At 38.9% G+C, this 21,888-nt stretch overlaps 1 protein-coding gene across 1 annotated transcript in view; it reads right to left on the bottom strand.

Moving 5' to 3' along the window:
* Nucleotides 1–21,888, bottom strand: part of RAB2A (RAB2A, member RAS oncogene family) — a 57,172-nt gene that overhangs the window by 16,888 nt on the left and 18,396 nt on the right. The window contains exons 4-6 of the mRNA XM_054984724.1: nt 14,677–14,759; nt 13,752–13,844; nt 9,221–9,332 (exon numbers count right to left, since the gene is read on the bottom strand). Coding sequence (XP_054840699.1) covers nt 9,221–9,332; nt 13,752–13,844; nt 14,677–14,759 — 288 coding nt within the window. The remainder of the gene's footprint in view (nt 1–9,220; nt 9,333–13,751; nt 13,845–14,676; nt 14,760–21,888) is intronic.

Below are 21,888 nucleotides of genomic sequence, written 5' to 3'. Positions count from 1 at the left end.
AAATTCTTATAATTCATACTGCAGTTTCTTTCAGAATGTACCCAATGATGCCTTTATGCTATTGTTAATGCTATATTGTTAATATAGAACAGGGTAGTAAATATAAACAGAGTTTTTTTGTGTTTATACAGGTAACTTCTCACTCAGGGGAAGTTACCAAAACCTCTCTTTCATAAATGCAAGCCCTTCAAGCTGCCACCGGCCATCTTTTAAACTCTGCAGCTCTGGCAAGCCTCCCCCACATTTCAGTTTTGGAGGATTCTCTGATTTAACTTTGGTTCCCTTTCTTCATTTTGGTTCTATTGGGCTTTGTTGGCTCAGCTTGCACTGAGAGTGGGACTTGCATTTGGGACTGGCTTTTGGACAAGGGTTGCCTTTGCTTAAGGTTTTCCATTGGTTGGAAAGTCTTGGAAATGTTTTACCCCATAGGAAACAATGGAGACTGGCTGGAAGCAGCTTGTTCATGGGCCCACAGAATTGGACCCTTGGTCCAATCTTCCTGAAACTTGGGGGTTCTTTAGTGGACAGGAAGGAGTAGGTTCAAAACAAATTTCGCTCAGTTTGCTTGAATAATAACCCTAAAATGCTGTATTTTAATATTTTTATCCGCCAATTTTAATTGTATACCAAATAATGTTTTAATGTTTTTATAATGTTTTTATTGTTTTTAATATTTATGTAAAAATCATACGTTGTTATACCGCCCTGAGCCTGTCTGATGGAGGGCGGTCTAGAAGTGTAAAAAAATAAATAAATAATCACCCTCTCCAGATAGTTTTACACACATTATTCTCCATAGGGAATAATGGCTGGATAAATTCTTAATTTTCTAACCGGATTAGAGCATCTGACCTAGATTTCAGGGATATCAAATATTTCAGTATCCCTGAAACCTGGATCCCCCAAATATTTGGGGGGTACGTATCCCTACTCATGATGCAATAGTATCCCCTCAAGTTTCAAAACCAAACTTTTTTTCAAGACGTCTTTATACAGGAAAAAAAATCTTTAAAAATTAGGATCAATAATATATTAGCAAATTGACATGCAATGCAAAATACTATTATCTTGAAAACCAATATGCAAAATAAGGCTTTAGTGACAGTAAAGCCAATATTGCAAATCAAGTTCTATTACCAACTCTCTACAATCATATACTCAAGTTTACCCTGTCTGGTCACATACCTAATTCAAATATTAAAAAGTAAACAGGGTTCATGGAGGGGAACAAATCATACCTTTCCTCATTTCTACACTGGAAGCATTTGACTGCTGAACTTGCCACCAGAGCTTTGTTTCCTAATTAACAGGACTGATATGTTTTCACCTTTAAAGGCCTTACAGCTCCCTAGAGTAATCAATCTACTGCAGCTCAATTACTGCACCAAGTGCATACCACAGCCAGTGAAGGAGACTTAAACAACTGCAGCCATGAGTGGAAAGATATGAATATGCATAAACTCTAAGTGGGTGATCGAATCATCACAGAGGGTCATGAGAATTTGCAGCAAAATAATGAGAAGAATTAATCATTGCAGATTCACAAGGCACTTAGGAAGTGAGTAGGTTTTTCAAATGTGCACTGGAGCTCAGAAATTGGCTTTCAGCCAACCCTGAATTGATTTGCATTCCTCAGAAATGGAAGTTTTCAATGTTATATATACATATATAGACACTTCTGATAATGTACCAATTATGCCACAGCAACTGAAAACTACAATCATAGCTTTGGGACTTCAGACCCTTGTGATTACTTGTGTTACAATCTACTTTGTTTCCACTAAACCTGTATATTAAGCAGAAAACAAAATCATAAAATTGTGTTACCTTACTTTCATACATGCACTTAACATTTAGCATATTCAATGTTATACAACTATTATTGCAGGAACATAGATGCAGAGAAGTTAGCCGTGTTAGTCTGTGGTAGCAAAATCAAAAAGAGTCCAGTAGCACCTTTAAGACTAACCAATTTTATTTTAGCATAAGCTTTCGAGAATCAAGTTCTCTTCGTCAGATGCCTGATACAGAGACTGGTCAAACACAGAAGAGCAAGAGAGGGAAGAGGCAATTAGGGGGGGAGGGGGAGGGAGCAATCAAAACATTCCTTTGCTAGTATATACTAGCAAATACTAGTATATACTTTGCTAGTATATACTAGCAAAGGAATGTTTTGATTGCTCCCTCCCCCTCCCCCCCTAATTGCCTCTTCCCTCTCTTGCTCTTCTGTGTTTGACCAGTCTCTGTATCAGGCATCTGACGAAGAGAACTTGATTCTCGAAAGCTTATGCTAAAATAAAATTGGTTAGTCTTAAAGGTGCTACTGGACTCTTTTTGATTATTGCAGGAAGCTTGCAAATGATTGTTATTCTTAAATATTAGTTCATTTTATATAGCCCATCTTATGAAAGTGCCTTTTCTGACCGCAGGCATTAAATTCAAGCAAACCCCAGGTATAGTATTATTTAGGCAACTCTTGAGGAGAGCGCAAAGAGACTGTGATCCAGTATCTATACTGGCCTGCTTGGAGCCCTGTCTCTGCAGGAGTTCCTCTTCTATGACAGAAAAATGTTCTACATACATTCAAAGGAAGAGGAACCTTCTACAGGTGCAGAGCTCTGTAAAACATACAAACCCTTCAATATAGTTAACAAATACTGTATTAACTGTACAAACAGGGACCCAAGACTTATGGCGGCATTCAATCCCATCCCATCAATCCAATCCCATCCCCCCCCCACTAACTCAGCTGGCCACTTGCCAGCTAGCAGTCTGGCTCCCATGGCAGCAGCTCCCATTTTCCTGCTCACCTGCAGTGCGAAGACAGTGACTGTTGCTGTCCCTTGCTCAGCTGGCACAGTGTTATCTCCTTGCTCTTCCACCTACCTGCCCACCTCATTTAGCAGTAGTTTCAGCTCCCCCCTCACACTTGCTCAGCCAGCCAGCTGACAGTTCCTGCTCCTTCGTCCTCCACCTCATGGGGAGACTCTTATAGGTTGCCTGGGCAAGAGCAGACAACATTCTTTTCGGGGGGGGGGGGATTTAATATCCCCACACACACCCCTTTTGGGGAGAGTTCAATTTTCTGCAAACCTGCTACCTAAACCTGGCCCCATTCTCCGTGTCTATCAATCCATATGGTGGCCAGTATTCGCACTAAATACAGGACTGTTCCAAATAACATTTACTTTATTGTCTGCCTTTCTTGCTGAAGTAAATAAACCACATTTATGAACAATTTTTATGTGATATACACTATTACAATCCTAATTTTTATGGGATTATTGTACAAGCAGAAAAACTGTCTTGGAAATTCACAAAGGTAAAATACTACTGTGATTTGTTTTTCTCTATTGTTTATCGAAGAAAAAATAATTTTTTTGTCTGCTGGAAAATTATTTTTATTAAAACATTCATCTCACATTCTAACAGTACTGATGACTTCTGACCCAAGTATCTGAAACAAGAACTTCTTGTGAAGAAGTGTCCATAGGTCAATGGTAAAGCATTTGCTCCAGTTAAAAGTTCTCAGATGGAAAGGTTGGAAAAGATTGCTGCCTCAGGTCTGTGAGAGCTATTGCAAAGGAGAATATGACAGCTCAGTATAAGGCAGTTACATATATTTGTATGTTTTTCCTTGGAATCAAGATTCTGGGATACATTAAGTACAAACAAATTTATCTGAACTTGTTTAGTTCAAATAATCTTGCAAGTGAAGTACTAGAGGATGCAAAATAACAAATAACTATTTGAACTCGGGAACGTGACTTGTTTTATTTTTCAGGATGGTAAAATATGATTTTGGGGGACTGGCCAACCTATTATATTTTAGGTTAAATATATTTTCCTTAATTGTAGATCTGAAAAAGGTCAGACTGTCTAATTGCCATCTATACTATGACAAAAAGTAAAAGCTCTCTTCACATAACATTAGAACATTCAGAGTCCTAAATTTTCTCTTCATGTAACATGCTGCCACCCGGTGGCTGCAATTTATTATTGTTAATTTAGGTGTATACTGGTCAATAATGTAAAATGCTAGAAAAAGACACATTTTACGTTACATTTTAAATAATATATTTTCTTATTCACTAAATATAATTGTGAATTGAAGCTCAAAACACACAAAAAAACAGCCTGACTTCTTTTCTATTGGAAGTGTTTCAGTAATCTTTCCCTGTGATTTCAAATAAATGGTTGTCAAACTGTGGGGCAAGCTTTGATAGGGGAGGAGATGGGGTACATGTCATCTGGAAGAGAGCCTCAGAGTTCCAGGATGAATGAAAATCCTACAGCATGCAGACTTCCTTCCAACAGAAGTTTAGTGTTGGCATCCAAAACAGCTATGATAACTATGCAAGTCACAGAGAGGCAAGAAACATCTAAGAGTTTGTGGTCATAGCAGCTGTATTCCCAATTGTCTCTATTACTCTAGACAATTTTTATACTAGCTACAAAATGCTCATATCTATTGAGATTACAGTAATTTCCTTGTTCAGTACTAGAGTTTCTTTACGTAAAGAATTAATGAACTAATGTTTAAAAGTAGGAGCTTAAAGTTCATGGAAAGTGAGAAGGAACTAGATACCTGAACAGGGTGAAGTTACAATAGTGGCAGGAGAGATTATTTTAACAAAGATACTCTGAGGTGACAGGCGATAGGCAGCAGGAGGGAAAGCCAGTAGAGCAAGTTGAAGTAGTAGAGGTATTATGTCAGATGCTTCTTAAGTTGAAGGTACCTGAAGCATACAGCTCAAGACAGTAATTTAAGAGTCAGTGGGCAGGGGGAGATATCAATGGAACAAGAAAACCAAGTGGTATCTTTGGGGACAGGTAATGGAATAGAGTGGGGAAAGAGAAGAAACAAAAGCAGTAAAGTCCATAAAATTGTAATGAAGCAAATGAGTAAGTGCACTGGAAGAGGGTATTCACCCCACCCTGTGTCTGATGTTCCAGGCACATTTTTGGTTTATTTTGGTAATACCTGGGACCATTACACAGAGTAGTACTAAACTAAGACAACAGAGTAGGTGCATCCTGGACCTCTCTCGTCTGAGAATCCGAGAGCATTTGAGGGCATAAAATTTAGAATTACAAAATAGTTTTGTAGCCTTGGTTTTGGCTATACCATGTTGCCTGGCTATGGATGCAGACTTAAGTCACTAAATTTGGAGGAAAGAGGAGGCACAGAAGAAATCTTTTTCATAAAGGTTATGAAGCCCAACAGTCACTGTGCATTTCTGGCCTCAAAACAGAAGTGGCCTAGAGAGTAGCAGATAACCAACACCAACATTTCTTTCCAAGGAAGCCAACAATTGTTCAATCTCAAACCTTTTTTCAAAACTGGTATCATAGCACTTAGTTCATATTGGGGAATACAGACTATTTACCAAACGGTAATTTGTCATAGTAAACTGTATGTAATCTACTCAGTAATACAATTGTTTCTGATTGTCCAGCTAAGTGGAGAGAATATAACCTTACCACAATGTACCAGAAATCCGAGGATACACTGGTAAGAGACCCCTCAACATTTGACAAGACAATACAAACTAGTAGCTTACCACGTACCACTTGTTAAATAGTTTATATTCATTCCAAACTGAAAGTTAACCAATGCAACATAGACAAGTAATGGATTCTACTATATATGGATCCGTATTTAACATTAGATTGTAACATTATAAACAGGTTATTAAACACAGGTGTAGAACCTATTAGTGACTGAAATGGATGTCTGCCTAGCAGTAGTTTAGCATCCTTTCAATGACTGTATGTAGAAGTGAGTCCCATTACTTCAATGAAACATATTTGGAACTAAGTGTGCTTAAGATCGCACATTAAGTTGCATAGTCCCTGCCAACTCATATTCCTCTAATTATCTACATCTGTTAAAAGAATCAACCCCCACAATTCCTCTCATACACCTTGCCATAGATTATTTAACTAATAGTCTAAATGAAAAGATAAATATCCAAGAATGAAAACCCTAATACTGCCACCTCTCAAATATGATGGATAAGCTGTGTCTGGTATATTGACACTACATTTTTCTAAGGCTGCAACACATATTGTAATTATTACACTGAAAAGTCACTGTGGTATAATGACACAGTATAATTTTGACCAGAGTTGTGTCAAAAAACCACAGCTTCATTAGATGACCTTGAGCCAGTGACACAAAGTCTAATCTATTTTGCAGGATAAACTGAGATAATCCCATGTACTATAAGGGCACGTATGAGTGTAATAATGTAAGTATGATGGCTCCCTGGAAAATTAAGCCAACAATATATTAGTTGGCTCTTAACTCTAAGAAGTGACATCTAGTCAGTTTAAATTATACTTGAATTTGGATTGTCATACAATTGAAAATCCCATATACTCCCCACAGAGGTTTGTATGCAAAGAAGTAACTTGCTTGTCAAGTATAAACCCTCATTCTGATTTTAGATGTCTAAAAGGCATGGTGAAAGAAAACAAGAGTGGGGAGGGGAATCCGATCACAACAGTGAAATGAGACAAACCAAAAAAATTGCTAGTGTGAATTAGAAAGGAGTGTAAGACAGGGAGGTGGGGGATAGGAAAAAATGCTGAAGAAAATTTGGTGTGGGTATATTTTGGCATCCAGTGACAGAACTCCCTCCCTCTCATTTGCTTTATATGAGCATATTAAACGGCCATGGAAAGCAGCTGCTCTATTTGCAAATGATAAATGTTGATTAGATCACTGATAAAAGCTCATTTCTTCTTTCAAACAATGGCGCCCACCTTGTATCTCTCTGTCTTGTAAGTTGCCATTTTGATGTTATCAGATGATGTACAGGTAACTTCAGATATGAAGGCCAAAAAATTAGGGGGAGAACCTCCCGCCCCCAGAAATTTTTTCTAACAGGAAAACTAGAAAATTGTGGGAACAATGAAATTAAATATTTTAACATTTAGAACGAGTACCATTTTTTTCAAGGCAAGGTGTTTCATTCACATAATGTATGACATGAAAAAAGTCTAAGGCCTTTTTCCATTTTCCCAATGGAAAAACTGGAATCTGTGGGGATCATTGAAAAAAATCTAGGATGTATCACAAAAAAAAATTAAATGTAATGTGTTTAATGAAAACAATTTGTTCAAGAGTTCAGTGTTTTCAGTGCTATAAAGTTTAGCTTAATATCCAAACATGCTGATACATACTTAATATAGTTTCTTTTGTTTACATCAGAATCAATTCTTTATATTCAACTTCTATTTTTTCCCACTTCTGCAATGGCAAAAATTAAAGATATGTCTGCTATGATAGCATAGGATGCATTAATTTACAACTGTCTCAAATACTCGGTATACCTGAATTTTTTCTCTTAGAAGATGAAGATATTTATAATTTTAAATGCCATAAAATGCTAAATATAACGCTGAATGCACAGAAGGGAAATAGCAGAAAATTGGCTTGTTTCTCTAAGAATGGGTGTTGGGGTACGGCAAAGTGTATATACCTGCAAGGGAGGGAGTTCACAGGCAAGTTCTTTGAACAGTTATTTAGAAGCAAGTTCCAAAATCGATGAAGCTTACTCTGAAAAAGTTCTGAAATTTACTTAGAAAATTTTTATGCTGCCTCTTCAGAGACCTGCTCAAGATAGGTCACTCACAACTAAAACAAAAACCATTCAACACAAACCAGAACTGGGTACAGGAAGCAGCCTGAAAATTGAGTGGGCTAGTATCCAAGCTACAGGACTCATTTCCCTCCTACACATAATACTGTGTGGGATACTGCCCTGTGCAATACTACCTGCCTTGCCCAAGACTTGAACTAAATGTATCAATACATTTGTATCTGTGGATATTTATTTAAGGAAGAACTCTTGTGTTATTATTGTTGCATTCACACAGAATTGACTATTTGATGTAAAAGTGTGAATGCAGTCTCTCACTGTATGTCGGCTATAGAATTTGACCCTCCCAATGTCATGTCTGTACCCCATCCATGCCATTAATTGATGCTGACCTGTTGTTCTGAACCAGTGTTTAATGATGTACTTTGATGTCATATTGCCAATGCCATAACTACTTTGCTTTCACAGGCTTTGCTTTCACCCTAGGTTGAAGCTGCAGGTGCCTTATCAAATGGCTTTGGAACTCTCGGTGCTTCTGACCTTGTACACTGCTCACTCCCATGTATTACTGTGTTTCAACTTTAATCTCCTACTTTCTCAGTGTCTAGACTTGATAGTTAAAATATGCGAGAAGTTCTCAGGACTGGTTCGCGCCAAAAATTATGTTTCCTGGTGGGAGGGGGAAAGGAGTAATTGTGTTCCTTAAGAAGAAAGATTTTCACACATTGTCATTCCTGTCAACCTGTTTTCTACTGCTTAGTTGCTAACCTTGCTTCTGAGTAATCCTATGGACATATCTGTGGAAATGATATGATTTCTGAATAAAACCATTTAACCAAGAGCCTGGATTCTTGCTGCAATGGTACAGGGATCTATCTGCCATAGCCTGTCATCCATAGCCTGACACCCAATATATTAAACACTGCTGATTTAGTTCTTTCCCTAAAAGTAGCTTCCAGTCTGACTCATGACTGTGGCCGTTATCTTTAATGGTATTAACCCTATCTCCCCAGCTTCATCCATTATTTAATTACCAATAGTTCCTCAATTTTCTTCAGAAAACTGATCTAAGAGGTCTTGAACATTTTACGAGTGTACAAGAATGAGAAAATATTTTAAAACTTTTGAGGGTTCATTTACAAAGTTATTTCTATAGTCTGTTTAAATCCTCATTTGTAATCATACTACCTTATAGCTTTCTAATATATTGAGGAGGCTAAGTATTAAATATTTGCAGTATCAGGATCACATTTCACTCATTCAAGAAACCCTACAGATCAGAGCATCTCTTTTCTCGAAAATCTTCAGGGTTTTGGCCTCTACTATGCGTATTAAGTTTTGGAACTGTATTTTTATATACAGCATTTTATGAAATGCTAAAGAACGTTTCTTTTCAAAAATCTCATACAATGAAAAAATTAAAATAACTAGTGAGAGATACAAAACTCACTCTATAGCATTCTGTACCTAACACATAGACAACTGAAACCCACACCTTATGATGGATATAGAGAAGTTTACTGACTTTGTCAAAGTATTGTACAGTAATCTCAAACCTCACCAAAACCACCAATGGGTTACCATATATTATCAAGAAATAGCACTATTACCTCTTCTACATTAGAAGCAGTTTTGGCAGATGTCTCCATAAAGATAAGCCCATGCTCTTGTGCAAAAGCTTCACCTTCTTCTTTTTTCACTTCTCGTCTGGATTCTAAATCACTAAAGTAACCAAACAAGAGTTATTCATTATAAGACAAATATGCTTGCCTAGTTACACCTGTTTGGATAATTTGATCTTATGTCCTAGGCAGTAGTTCTCAACCAGCAGTACATGTACCACAAGTGGGAGGGGAAAATAATCTAGGTGGGATGCAGGATTTTCATAACTATTACTAAGAATTCATCTCCCTCAAACCCCTTGTTCACCCACAAATGCGATGTGCCATCTTCTGCCAACGCTGTCATGGATTATCAATCTGTAACCTTTTGGCATGCTAGAAGTAAACCTGGACATTGTGTTTCTCTTAATCCCACATCCCCCTCTACACACTAATATGTATCTTTGACATGCTGCTTCCTGTCAGCAATTGTACATTGAGCTTCTGCCTCCCCCCCGCCCCCATTTCCCTTTGCCACCATTTTAAGTCACAAATACATATTTTACATGATAAAGCAGACCTAACATTTTCCAAATGCTGTGGATACATCTGTGGAGAGCTACAATAATAATGTTGCAATTTGGGGTGTGCGATTCGAGTTTCTGATTTGGGAAAAATACCTGAATCGGACCCAATTCACAAAGATTCGAGATTTCTGAAATGGCCCTAGCATACCAGGGATGTTTCAGAAACCCTGAATCAAAGATTCCGGAAGCGATTTGTATAGCGCAGCGGCACGGAAAGGGGCATTTAAACCCCCCAAATCAGCTGCTTGTCAGGGGTTTCCATGACAAGCAGCTGAGTCTAGGCTGGGGGGATGAAATGCCCTTTTCAGAGCTGGTGCCCAGCTCACCAGCACGCAAACGGCACAAGGAGCACTTTACACTTTAACATCCCCTCCCTTCAGCTGACAAACGGAGGGAGAGGGTTGCCTGCTTCACCCGGTGTGAGAGGAGCAAGGGAATTCCCTTGCCCCTCTCACACTGGATGAAGCAGGTGTGCCGGCGAGGCAAGTAAAACTACCTCGCTGCTGTGGGGCGTTCACTCACACACTGTGAGAGGGACGAGGGAATTCCCTCACCCCTCTGGCATTGGGCGAATGGGTGTCGCTGTGTTCGCAGCACCCAGTGCGAGGGATGCAGGGAGATTCCCTCATCCCTCTCACATCAAGTGAAGGGAACGGTGGGGCGGTAGGCTTAAGCCTACACCCTGCCACCGGGTGATCTACTTGCCTGCTGCAGAAGGGTCCAGGGAATTCCACGACCCATTCTGCAGTGGGCAAAGGGAACGGCCGGGTGGTAGGCTTGAGTCTGCAGCCCCATCGCCTCCTTCACCAGCTCTGGAGAGGGTTGGGGGATTCCCTGGCCCCTTGTGCAGCGGGCAAAAGGAGCACACCGCTTAAGCCTGCAGCCCTGTCGCTTCCTTCACAGGCTGCGGAAGGGGTTGGGGGATTCCCTGGCCCCTTGTGCAGAGGGCAAAGGGGAGCACTCTGTGGCGCAGCTGCAGGCTTAAGCCTGCAGCCCCACTGCTTCCTTCACCGGCTGCAGAAGTGAATTAAACCTGCAGCCCCATTGCTTCCTTCACTGGCTGCAGAAGGAGTCAGGGGATTCCCTGGCTCCTTGTGCAGCTCAAGAACCCCCCCCCCCCGCCCCCCTAAAATCAGGTGAAGTAAGTGGCTGGGCTGGAAGTTTAAAAGCTTTTTGGTGTGTTCTGAATCTTTACGGAGCATACTGAAGCCAGTCAATAAGCAATTTCTAAAGTGGCCTAGGACTTTGGAAATTGCTTATTTCTGACTTTTTTGTTCTTGCACACCTCTAGTTGCAATTTTACAGTTAACACAGCAGTAAAATTCATACTCAACAGTATAATTTTCAACTATTATTTTTGTTTGTTTTAAAGCTGCAGTAATAAAATTTACTATTTACGCTAGTGCAATGTTTATGTTCTTAAAACTTGCAATAAATGACAAATATAATAATAGAATGCAAGCAAGCAGATAAATATCCTTCTAAAAAAAAGTAGGGATTTTGTTTCTATCACAGTGGGACCCAAATTCTTTGATAAAGTGATTGGTGGAATGTAAGACACAAAGGTTGTAAACCAGTGCCCTAGACAATATTACATAGGCTGCAACTCCAGTATAAAGCCACAGTCATTAATTTAAAAGGAATTCATTCACTACTGAATAAAACTGGTGTCACTTTGGAGCAAAATAAATGGCACTTTACTAGTAGAAATGATGTTTATTCAAGCGTTTTGTGGCCATTACAGTATAGAACACCTGCCAGAGGTAATTCCCTGACAATCTGAACTATTTACATAAGGTTTCCTATCCCAATATAAGCCTGACTTCAGAGATGGGACATTACTGTTTACACATCTCAACACATTGAAAAACAACATTTTTAGAATAGTTCATCCATCCCTGGATAGAAGGCTGCAACCAAAGAATGCACCAGTATTAATGGTTTGGATCCTGCCAAACACTTATTGTGTTAATTTGGAAGTCTTCTGCAGGATCCACCCAATAGCTTTTTCACTTTTCAGCAAAGGTCAATATACCTTCTGATCACTGTCTAAGACAGCCATTCAAAAACTTTTTACTATAGTCTAGAGGTGTGCAATCCAGATCCGGGATTCAGGAAAAAAGCCAGATTTTTACCAATTCAACTAAATCTGCCTTTCATGAAACAAACCTGAGAATCCAGGATCTGATCCAGGAACCTACATCCATGCCCCTGGATGAAGCTGGGTAAATCCAGGAAACATGGCTTCAGCCTCTGGCTAGCTCCTTCCTGAGCATCTCCTTTTTTCCAAGAGGAGGGGAGGGGACAATCCATGCAGGAGCTGTCCTTGTCTGCCTGGCTTCTGTGAGTGACATTGGTTTAGTTGGGCTAAGTTGAAACAGTGTCCCTTGCTTCAGTTTGTTTTGGGTTGAATTCTCTGTTTTGACATGATTCTCTGGTTTGATGTTGCTCCCCTTGATTCACTTTGGTTCTATTGGGCTTCCTCTTGCACTTGGGAGTGTGTCTTTGGCCACTGACAGCCTTGCCCATGTGTGTTTCTGCCTGAGACCCTGCTTGGAACTGTTTCCCCCATAGGAAACAAGGCAGAGTGGCTGGGCAGCTTGTCCAGGGGCATCTGAGTTTTAGGGGGACTTCAGTATGGATTTCAGAAGTTATAGTACTCGCATAACAAATTAAATACTTCTAAATCAGCAATTACATTTTAATTTTCATTTTGGATCAAACACTTCCTCTCTTAACCTCAAAAGTTTACATCCTACCTATACTGTCATCAATACCCACCTAAAGCAATCTAATAGACACAGAAATGATAGTGGGTCCAAATAATATACAGGAATACTAATGTTAATTCATCATATTAATGATATACCTTTGACTGAATACTTGAAACAGTGACATTGCATTAGAGGTTTTAATGCAATATTGTTTATTTTTTCACTTTAACACAACATCGAAATTATAATCCAGCAACATCACCAATTATAATTCTGAAAAGAAAGTTAGGTTCACCCTTGCAAATGGAAGGCATTTTGTAAGCCTCTAACTGAAGTAGAACTTCCTTTGTAGCAATCATAAAATCAGCTACAGAGCAACAAAGTTCAAACTGAAAAAATCAACATTATAATATCAATATTATAATAGAGACCTGCTTTAGAACAGTGATTAATAATTTCCAGCAAACTATGCTGGAAATTATGGACAGAATGTGCAAACTGTACTTAGACGCGGGGGTGGAGGGGGGGCACCAGTGAGGCCTCCCAACCAAGGGGGGCCCCTGGCGGATTGCCTCCAGATCCAATTGCACCTGCCCTCCCAGTAGGCCCAACACTACCCATCCTCTCAGGGGCTTCAAGACCACGCACTAGAGGAGCAAGGGTCCCCCGGGACTGGAACCCACTGCCTCTGGCCTGGTGTAAACTGGAAGCCCATTTTGATAGAATTGGGCTATTTCTTGATGCAAGTGGGGAAGTTCCTAAGAGAACATTATAATATTAACATTATAAAATCAGTATTATAATAGAGAGCTACTTTAGCACAGTGGTTATGAATCAGGACTCTGCTGGTTTGAATCCCTCTGCCATGACCACAGTAGGTAAAAATTATGATAATGCTGTTAAAAATTTTAAAAATGATCATGGTAATTGGTCAGCTGAAAAATTCTTCAGACATGGAGATTTTTTAAACCTACAGTAAGGAAATGGAATTTCAATTTTCCCTTCTTTTAATGTATCAGTATTTTTACTTGAGGGGAAAATATAGCTATTCGAAAAGTTGCTGGCACTTTGTTTCTGGATGTATTTATTTGTTTTTGGCACAACCTAAGTCTCAAACCAAGACTACTATGTACTAAATGTTTAAAAATCTTCTTGCATAACTCTTATCTGGGAGCAGTCCAACTAAAACAGGAGGTCTATACCTGCTGATTTACAGTTCTTCATAAAGCACTGTTTTACCTTTTATTACCAATGAGCATAATGACCATGTTGGAATTAGAATGCTGACGAGCATCTTCTAACCATGTTGTCAAATGGTTGAATGTGTCTCTCCTGGAAGAGAGAGTCAAATGTAAATTAAGGAAAATAACGTGCTAAAAATATTATTTTATATTCCAACTCCAGATAACATACAAGCAAACCAGAAGCAAAAAAAAGCATTACACAGCTCTCAAAAAAGTTCAGCATTCCAAGGTAAAAACCATTAAAACAAGGACTAACTTTTTCTAGAATGTTTATACTTGAAACTTGCATAGAAAACATAAAATAAGCAGTCAGTGTATTTAAAGATAAAGAATAAATTCTTACTATAACTATACAAGTGAGTTTAGATCAGTGTGAATATTTCAGCATCTCTCTCTATTCTATTATCCTGAAGACACATAATCTAATGGGGAAGTTTGTTCTGGAAACAAATACTACCTTAGTACAGATACTTGCACTACAATACAGACACAGAATTACTATATACAGTTTAACAACTCTGTGGTCTCTCCACAAAACAAATTCAATTATCTTGTTGTAATTGTAAAAAATTTACTGCATACATTCAGTCCGTTACTTCGTGTTCTACTGGATAACTGATAATTGTTATGACTTAATGTACATTGCATCAATAATCTTTCAATTGTTCCAGACCTGTAATCCAAACTCTCAACGTCCGACCTTTCAAAACAAAAAAAAAACGCTTCTACACTCCAGCCAAGTCAGGACTAGTGGACCAGCAGCCCAGTGACAACTATTTTAGGGTTTTCTCCTCTTGCTCCTGACTGCTGAAGTCCAGTGCTTTAACTGCTGACAGCTATCATTGAAGCAATAATCCTACAGAAAGAAGACTACCTACTTGAATGCAAAATATTCTGGACACCATCTGCAAGGTTCTCACCTTGTAATGTCATACACTAGTAAAGCTCCTGCTGCCCCTCTGTAATATGACCTTGTGATGGAGCGGAAAGACTCTTGCCCAGCCTGTAGGAAAACAAAATTTTCACAGCTCATTTGGTCTCTGTGTTTTCATGCAAATAAAGTAACAGTCTTGCTACTTATACTAAGAAGTTTATTGTATAGAAGTTGTAAAAAGGACAAAACCTCACTATTTCTGGAAAAGAGAAGCCACATTTTAGAAGTCTACAGCATAGCACCATTAGGGGAAAATATCAAGAACAAGACCTCTAAACCTTTTTTGGCAATCCCTGACAACCCAATTTACTGAATGGCTTCACCATACATGAATCATTATTAGAGCACAGAATGGACTCCTAGCAACTAAGCTCTGAAGACAAATTTGAAAGGAAGCAAATAACCCAGTGCTTCACATTTGAATTCAATAACTCCCTCCCTGGGGCAGCTGTTGACACTAGAATAAATAAAGCCCATTGTAAATAAATGATGAATGACATCTTTACGCCCACCATCTGCTGGTGTAAAGGTTGCAGGAAGGCCAAGGATGCAGATTTTATCCCTTATATCATAAACTGCAGCCAGCTTTCAACAGTTCAGATGAAATTCTTTCCACAGTCATTTTATTATGAAAAACAGAAAATGGTTTTGGTTTTGAATTTGATTTTATATTACTCTGGTTTTCATTTAATCAATTTCCCATGCATCTGTCAGAATGCTTGTCAAATGGATGTAAAAATGCTTCTTCGCTGCTACAAGTGAAAAAACACCAGAGATCATCTGAAGAAATAGGCATTCCTCCATTATTAGAATGCCCTATGTTTAAAATTCCTTATATTTTCAAGTGTCTCTTACACTGTTCAACACTTACGTTTTCTTAGCAGGCCCTTTTCCCATCTAATAAAAGTTGCAGAAGGGTTATAAGTGTATTTTAGTGTATTTTAAAAGCTTCATCTAATCATTATGATTTGGAATGGATATGTCAAATGTTGAAGAGCTATGTTTTACTACAAATAAACCACATGGGCTTATGTACAGTAATTACACGCAAGGAAGTTGTACAGTTTTCCCCTGTTCCTCTCCATTCCTGCAGCCCCTTCTGATTCCTGTGAAGATAATTTCTGGTGTCACAAGACCCACATGGTGTAACAGCTGCAGGGAGATGGGGGAAGGGAGTAAAATTGCCTTCTTGTTGCAGCAATACTGCTTTTATAGACAAACACCCCCATCCCTTTCTTCACTACACCTCCTAACACTATTATTCCATACATGAACCCCAGGAATAATCTATTCTAGGCAGAATGGTCTGTAGGAATGCACGAAAATTCCGTGGTCCTTTTGTTAATGCATTATTGGATACAAGACATGGTTATTTAACAATTAACACCGAGATAGGGTGAATAACATTCTGCCAAATAAAAGCAGTCCTAATCTAAATTTCTATGTTGTGACTTTCTATATATGTGTATGATTGTAGACATGAGTCCCGCCCACTTCCATTTTTTTTCATAATGTAGGATGTTTACCTGTACTATAAAAGCCACAACGCATATCTAGTCTTTAATAATAATGGGAACAGGAGGAGGAGGAAATGAAAAGAACTAAATGATATTTATGTAAACAGCCTGGCAGAAAGAAATATTTTTGGTCTGTCATCAGCAGCTATAAAGAGTTTAAAGGGTTAAAGATAAAGTATTAAAAGTTACATAATGCCTGATAGAATATATAAATCCAGATATTTCCATGGACTTTGTTCATGGTACTTACTATTCAAACCTCTTATTTCTGAAAATTGTAAAGTACAAAAATTTTCTGACAACTTGACATTTTTTCTTTGAATCTAGGAACAAAATTCATCCATAACAAATGCAGTAATTCCACTGTCATAGCAATTAAGTTTAATGTCACTTCTGCAACACCTGAATAACTCAAATTTGCTTCACAAAATCATACATGTACGCAACTGAGAGGTGGTATAAAAATGAAAAGAAACTAGAATTATTTAATATATATCCAGTTCTCTTTCAAACCTCGATGTATCTTTTTACACTAGGCCCCTATTGATCTTGCTGTGGTTCAGCAGCCAGGAGCTACTAGCTGGATGCTGTATTCATTTACTGGACTGTGTATTCAGTTATGTTTTGCTTAGTACAAAGCATCCTAATGCTCTTTTGAATTATTTAATTTTTTTACCTCACTTTTGGAGGTAAAAATTCTCCTGTATATACACCTACCACTTTAGTGACCTCTTCATGTATCTAATGAAGTAGGCTTTGGCCCACCTGCCTACCCACACATCTTTTTTTTTTTTGCTGCATCAAATGATTATGACTTCCTCACTGTCATCTGCCAAAGAATGTGACAGACAAAAAGCTTCTGCTTATCTCTTCTGCATTTTAAACAATAAAAATGTCTCAATGTGGATATAAAAAGAAACTTGGATATCGAATTAGCTTAGATGCTTTTGGATATAGCAGGGATAATGGATTATTAAAGTGAGAGTGGCAAAAAAAATTCTAAAATGAGACACCAAACAGGCTTATGTTCGATAACAGAGAAGGCATCTTTAGTCATTCATAACCCACCTATAAACTTTACCAATGAAGTTATAAGAAGCTTCTGTATTAATATAAATCTTGAGAGAGAGAGAGAGAGAGAGAGAGAGAGAGAGAGAGAGAGAGAGAGAGAGCGCACGTGTGTGCGTAAAGTGTCATCAAGTTGCAATTGAGTTATGTCAACCCCTTAAGGTTTTCAAGGCAAGAGAGATGGTTTGCCACTACCTAATAGCGATCCTCGACTTCCCTGGTGATTTCCCATCCAAGTGTTAAATGTTGGACCAACCCCACTTAGCTTTAGACATCTGACAAGATCGGGCTACCCTGGACCATCCAGGTCAGGGCAAAGAATTAATTACTGTAAGATACTTCTGCCATGGATTGTTTTCCATACTTCTTGAAATGAGCAAACACCTGTGTCTCAATTAAAGTGAATACAGACTCTAGGACTGCAATTCTAAACATACTCCTTAGAAAGTAAGATACACCGAGTCAATGAAACTTGCTTCTGAATAAACACGTTTAGGCTTGCACTGTGAATAATGCAGGCCTGCAGAAGGGCGTCACTCCATGGGGTAGTAGGATCAAAAACTGACAGGACTGAAATCAGCCACTCGAGTAGGTCCAATCAGCTGCACTGTGGAAGCAAGCTAGAGGCTGCCAGTACCAGCTGCTTGGGCTGGAAAACCTAGGGTTACATGTTCTTGAGTAGGGGCAAAACAGTTGTGACCAAGGATGGAGCTAAAGAGATCTGAGTGGTGAGAGAGGGCTATGCAGCAGGGCAGAGGGAGAATAAAAAAAAACAAAATGGAAGAGGTACAAGAAAACAGCTGGAAGTGAAAAGAAAGCTGCTTGGAGGACCCCAGAGCTCTAAGTGCTACACATTTCAAGGTGTAATGATTTATAAAGTCCTGTAACAGAGAGCTGCCTCGTTGTATTTGGGTTAGAGGAACGGGACATTGCCACTTATGGGGGTGGGGGGGAAGCAATTTTCACTGATTTCATTCCCCTGCTGCAGAACACACTCCTCACCCCCACACACACTGTGTTCCTGAGGAACCCTTACCCCCCAGGAGCAGCAGTTGGGTAGTGTGCACATGCCTAAAAACATAGGTATGATGGCTGAGGGGGAGGAGATGTCCCTCTGGGTGATGCATTCTGAGTAATCAAGCAGCAGATAACAAAGCTTTTATTATAATTACTTTAAAAAGAAATTAAAGGCTTCCTCAGCAATGGTCCCATCACAGTTTCTTTCATTATGCTTGGAAACCTTTATCATCCTATCAGAGTAACATTAATAACTTCACTCATCCAACTAGCCAGTCTGCTTCCTGATAGGTCTAATTAACCAGGAAGGACAAAGATCAAAGCATAGAAGTGACAGACCTCACTTCATCAAGGATACTTCCCACATTCTCATTTGAAAGGAATCCAATTAAACCCAACAAGCAGAAACCAAAGGCAAAGTGAGACTACAATCTGAAGACAATATGGTGTCCAAACTGAAATGGCTATAAGCAATTTTATCTGCAAAATGCCATGCAAATTGGTCACAGTGGCCCACAACTATCTCTTTTATCTTCCGCTGTAAGCTGGACTGTAATAAACCATATAACTCAAATAAAAGCTCAACTAGGTAGCTTTGTACAGATGACTCAGTAGCAGAAAAGTGACCTTTATTGTCATCGTCCACAAAGAGTATGCTCTCTAAAATATGCTTCAACTCATGTCCAATCACATATAGTCAGTTTTCCATGTTTTGTTCCAACTATTGTTCCCGTCATTTAATTTCCCCACCTACTCAGTACACTAGGGAGCTGACTGGGCATCACTAAGTGGAAGAAGGTATTTCAGCCTAATCACGCCAACTACCCAGGCAGTTCCCCTTTTCCAAAGACTGATCAACTTTTTGACAAGACTGCCAGAGAAAACTCCGTAAAGCCATCAGGAAAATATCCTATCCATCAATGTCTGAGCATGAACCAGTCTAATATTCCAAATGCCTACAGAGTTCTGGAGCCTCCTGTTAGTTAAAATTTTATCAAATAGCTGTCTCTCCATAACAAAGGATTAATTTTAAATTGTTCTATCACTGATTAACATCTTCCAATCCAGAACAGAACACCAGACTCAGAGTGTATCCTACTAAGTGCACAGGGTCATAAATAATTTGAGACAAGCCCATGATTGTTAGGGCATCTATGATACAAAGCTAGATCAGAAAAGGGGTTTTTTAGCATGAATGTTGCTGATCCCCCAAGATAAACAGCTTTGGTGTCCCCAATACTTTCCCTCAAAAACCACCTGCTTCTGCTTCAGGAAAAGGAACTGCTGGGCAGTAAGAGGGGCAATAATCCATGAAAATCCCTAACCTGACAAGGTCACATAGCAATAAACACGAACATCAAAAATTCTGAACCCACTGGAGATACATAGCTAAGGGAATGAATTCACAATACACAATGGTGACTGTGGTTGCTAGTGGACCAAACATCTAGGTGGGACCATCTGGGACAGTATAAGCCAAAGTGGGTTTATTTAAATCAAGGTAATTTATATCCACAAATGAAAAATAAGCATTTAAATCATGGTGTCAAAAGGATTTTTGAAAGTATTCAAGCAATGGAAAAATGTGTATTAATTGGCTGCTATAACCATAAAATATATTTATTAAAGCTATCTCACAGGATACACCAAATGTTAAATATATTTATTTAAGAAAGGTATATGGAATATACTGCTATTTTCATATAGCATTCTCAACTTCAGATAGGGTCTCATATCACCTGGAGTACTGACACGTTTTTGTCTGTCAGTGCATCTTTGAATCACCACTAGAAGACGCTTCTTTTTTCAAGAGTTCTGCCTTCACTCTTTTATAACTGATCTGCTGCACAACAGAAAAAAGCAGACAATCTCAACCAGAAGCAAGGACTAGTGGTAGGCATGTTATGACATCATCCATTCATATACAGTCAAGGATTTTTCTTGGATAATTTTTGCTATACTTAAGGCAGCCAGCATGGTGTAGTGGTTAAGAGTCTCAGATTAGGATATGGTAGATCCAGATGCCAATCTCCACTCTGCCATAGAAACTTGCTGAGTGACCTTGCGCTGTCTAACCTACTTCACAAGGTTGTTGTGAGGACAAAATGTTGCTTTGGGTCCCCACTGGGGAGAAAGCAAATAAAGCAAATGAAGCAAATAAATAAAAAATAGCGGTAGTTATTGTCAAATCATTATTCACCATGATATGGAAGGTAAATATTGACTAGTTTTTTTTTTATAAAGTCATAAACATCTGTAATTAGAATACCAAGACAACTGTAGAGATTAGGTAATTTCTAGGTACACAACAGATATAAAAGGTTATTTAGATGGAATGGTTGATGACACCTAGGGTCCATAGCCCCCATTTTCAAACCATAATATAAATCCATGAATTTGAGTTACATCTGACAAATCAAGATGGGTAGCCATGTTAGTCTGTCTGTAGCAGTAGAAGAATAAGAGTCCAGTTGCACCTATAAGTCTAATAAAAATTTGTGGTAGGATATGAGCTTTTGTGAGTCACAGCTCACTTCTTCAGATACAGCTGTATCTCACAAAAGCTCATACCCTACCACAAATTTTGTTAGTCTTATAGGTGCTACCGGATTCTTGCTCTTTTCTACTGTTATATCTGACAGAATCTTTTTCCCTGCAAGTCTTTTGCAAAGTAAAGCAATCTTGCAGAAGAGGGTTTAGGAGATCACATGTTTCCTTTCAGCTCAAATTTGAGTTTAAGGATCTGCCAAGTAACCTTCAAAAAACTCCACTATTTGTTAGTAAGAGCTTTATTGAAAAGTTGCTAGTCCATGATCTTACTGGATTCATTGTCATTTCCCGCCCCCCACCCCTTTCTAGAGGCTCACTAACTCTGCTGGGAACTAACTGTACAGGAGAGGACATAAAGTTCAAGCTCAAGTGAGCTCTTTCCCCCAGTGGCTAGAAAAAGAATTCAAATCCTGGGAAACACAGCTGCAACAGACAGTCATAACATCCTAACCTCCAGCCCCCCCCCCCCAGGTATGGGTATGGCAGATGCTGCCAGCATCTTGAGAGCTAGATATTCTTAAAAAAGAAACTTCTTATAGCTGAAACTAGGCTGGATGTGTGTGGAGTTAAAAATCCAGCATTAACATTTTTATCCATCTTGATATAAACTTGCCCAACACATTCATCCAAGTCTCAGCAACACATGCTAGGTAACTATATGTATCCAATATTAAGGCTGCAATCCTAAAAACGCTTTTCTAGAACTAAAGCCCAATGAATAAGATGAAAATTATTTCTAGGGAGATGTTTAGGATTACTCCCTGAATGTCTTCCTGTTGACCTGGTATTTACCCAGTGGGACTCTGCATCCAGGCTTTTCCTTTTCACCACTTCCGCACATAAATTTAAATTTCCATTAAGCTACCTACCACAGCCAAGATCTTTACCAACACTACCTCTCAGGAGCTTCAGCGCTGAGAGGCAGGTTTTATAGCACAGCCTGAACTACCTCTTTTCCAGAACCTGATATAATTTCCAGACTTTCTTATGAAGCAAACAGAAGCAGTCAACATTCTTCACCTTGCTGGCAAGATGATCTAAGGAGG

Source organism: Eublepharis macularius, chromosome 7 (genome assembly GCF_028583425.1).
Source record: "Eublepharis macularius isolate TG4126 chromosome 7, MPM_Emac_v1.0, whole genome shotgun sequence".
Taxonomy (NCBI): Eukaryota; Metazoa; Chordata; class Lepidosauria; order Squamata; family Eublepharidae; genus Eublepharis; species Eublepharis macularius.
Note: the sequence above shows the minus strand (reverse complement) of the source record. Positions and strands in the feature narration are given on the sequence as shown.